The sequence below is a fragment of the Kryptolebias marmoratus genome, linkage group LG13, assembly GCF_001649575.2.
Source record: "Kryptolebias marmoratus isolate JLee-2015 linkage group LG13, ASM164957v2, whole genome shotgun sequence".
Lineage (NCBI taxonomy): Eukaryota > Metazoa > Chordata > Actinopteri > Cyprinodontiformes > Rivulidae > Kryptolebias > Kryptolebias marmoratus.
This window is the reverse complement of record NC_051442.1, coordinates 22,890,659-22,893,435: the sequence shown is the minus strand read 5'-3', so window position 1 is coordinate 22,893,435 and position 2,777 is coordinate 22,890,659. Positions and strand designations below refer to the sequence as shown.

Genomic DNA, 2,777 nt, shown 5'->3' with positions numbered 1-2,777 from the left:
TTTTTTCCTTTAACATTGTGAAGCTCTACTTAGAACCTTCTTAAGATCCAATAATGCAAAATGCAAATTCTTGCAATTTTTTGACTGGTCTTAAGATTTTGATCAGGAGTGTATATATAAGAAGCAATGATAGAAACTTGGGTTTTGAAAAAGTTAAAAGCAAAACATTTTTGCATTAATACCTTTCTATCATTATACAGTCCCTCCAGGATTTCGCGGGCATTTTTTGTGATTATTGCGGGCTAAAATGCCTGATTTCGCGGGGCATTTTCCTAAAAGTTGCAATGAAAAGTTGCAATTTTATTTTTTACTAAAATCAATAAAAAGCTATAACTTTTAATATATAAACCAAAAATACTTACTAGTTTTGTAAGATAATTACCAACAAACATTGACATTCTCAAAAGGTGCTTTTTTTGAGAACTTTGATAGCTTATAAACTGACATTCATGACCATTTCTGGATTGTCCCTCGTCTGCAGCTCTCCTCATATGTTTTGCAGACACAAAGTGTTTGTCGATGGATGACTTGCGTTTATGTTCGATGATTACACTGCAGGACGTGCAAAACAGCTTCCCCCCACTCTCGTGCAGGTGGGTAGGAAACTGTTTTGTACGCTCCTTTGCTGAAATCTTTGTGGGCAAATGTGAAGCATTAGCGCACATTTTCGCTTCGGTCGCTGCTCCTGCATGCTCCTGGCATTCTGATGTTAACAGGAAGTGACGCCATGTGTCTTCTTCTTGAGTTATTTTGTATTCCACATTACACAAACCCACAAAGAAGACAGTAGACCGCAGAAACGGTGGCGAATCCCTTTAGAAAGAATAAATATTGGGTTAAAGTTGCGGGAAAGTTGCAGTGTTTTGGCAAAGTTGCAAAAAGTTGCGATTTCGCGGGGTTTGCTTGATTTTGCGTTACTAGTTGCAATCGCAACATCACGAAATCCTGGAGGGTCTGTTTCTAGAAATATTACTGATTACAGTTCTTAAAATGTGATCCAAAATAGACACTGGATTCATGGTGACACTAACTACGTCTGGGATCATTATTACATGACTTCACTGTACATTTTTAGATACATTTGAGAACAACTCTGCACAAATGGCATTTTGTATTAACAAAAAAGTCATCTTTTTATTTTGAACATGAAGCTTAGAACAACCCTCAAAAGGTGACCAAAAACAATTTAATTTATATTGCACATTTTCAAGGACACTATACATAGAGGATCAGAATAAACACAAACAAAATAAAAACGATAAAATAATAAAATAAGCAAAACAGTCAAAATCCCTGCATTTGTTCATAGACCTGTGAAGAAACAAATTTGGTTAAATTCTGTGCTTTGTGTTTAGTATGAGTAACATTAGGAGGAACTTTTGATTTTATTGTACAGTTTTAAAGATGAGTTCAAATATGACATGGTTTTACTTGAATGGTTTAAAAAAATTAAATTAAAGCAATAATTGTTCAAGTTGTTAAGTTTAATTTTCAATCTTCTAAATTCCCAGCTGTCGAAAGGAAATATTTTACGGAGTTCACATTCAAAGTGAAACTGTGTCCATTGCAAGTGATATTTGACTCTACTTTACAGTTTTGTAGACGTATAAAAGTAAAACTTGTTCAAAGATCTGCAGTGTATCTTAATATAGTAATAATAATGACATTTTAATGAGTTAAACTGCCAACCCTCTCAGAAAGTGAAATAAAATCTAGGGCTAGTTTCTTGTTCAGAGTGATCCCCTGCCGTGTCCATATATATAAATTTACATATATATTTTTCTCCTTTTTAAAGATGACAGGTTTGGACATTGAGAGAGACCAAATCATTGAGATGGCGTGCATTATCACAGACTGTGAACTGAACATTATAGCTGAGGTAATAAAATCAAACAATGTTGGTGTGTTGCTTCTGTTTGTTTCATAAATTTAAACTTATTTCTTCCTGGTTGGCAGGGTCCCAACTTGATTATCAAGCAGCCCGATGAGCTTCTGGATGGGATGTCGGATTGGTGTAAAGACCATCATGGAAAGGTAGGCAACTCAATAAGCCAAAAGGTTTTCCTCGTGTTGATTTACTGTGAATCTGCTTCATTACGGTGGAAGCTCCAGTTGCTCGGCTGATGACCAAAACTGTCTGGTTTTCAGCTGGATCAGCTGTGACCAACAGGCCAGGCTTTTAGAAATCTGTTGATGTTGAATTTGTCTCTGTAAAAATCAACAGATTATGACTATTTTGACAGTTGCAGAAATTCACCTTTCTAATGAGTAAGAAACCAATTATAGTTAATTTCCAAAATCCACAGGATCTTAAGAAAAGACCTGGAAAACGTAAAGAAGACTGCAGGGCTTTTGCATTGGTCTGCTCTAATTGATTAGGACTTGCTGACATTGACGCTCTACAATTCACTCTCAGGATCTGTTTAGAATATTACAGTATGCGTGTACTTAAGTGAATGATTGCGCACTGCAGACAATCATCTATAACACTTGACAAATACTGGGCAAATAATGCTGAAGTATGTAAAAAATGTACTTCATTTGGTACTCAGAATATGATATATTATATTTAGGCCCGAGCAGCGACAGCGCTGCGAAGGCCTATTGTATTTCGTGGAATTCTTATTCTTTTTCTTATTATTCTTTTCCCCCCGAGATCGCAAATTTGGGGGCTTTCCCATATTCAAAAACTCACCAAACTTCACCGAAAGTTGTCCCCCGTGTGAAATCGCGTGATTTCAATGTAATCAAAAGTGGGCGTGGCCAAACTGCTCCAC

At 36.2% G+C, this 2,777-nt stretch overlaps 1 protein-coding gene across 3 annotated transcripts in view; it reads left to right on the top strand.

Moving 5' to 3' along the window:
- smfn (small fragment nuclease) overlaps positions 1 to 2,777 on the top strand; it is a 20,539-nt gene that overhangs the window by 2,797 nt on the left and 14,965 nt on the right. For all 3 annotated transcript variants that reach the window (XM_025010539.1, XM_017436057.2, XM_017436060.1), the window contains 2 exons: positions 1,796 to 1,879; positions 1,957 to 2,034. In XM_025010539.1, the coding sequence (XP_024866307.1) occupies positions 1,796 to 1,879; positions 1,957 to 2,034 (162 nt within the window). The remainder of the gene's footprint in view (positions 1 to 1,795; positions 1,880 to 1,956; positions 2,035 to 2,777) is intronic.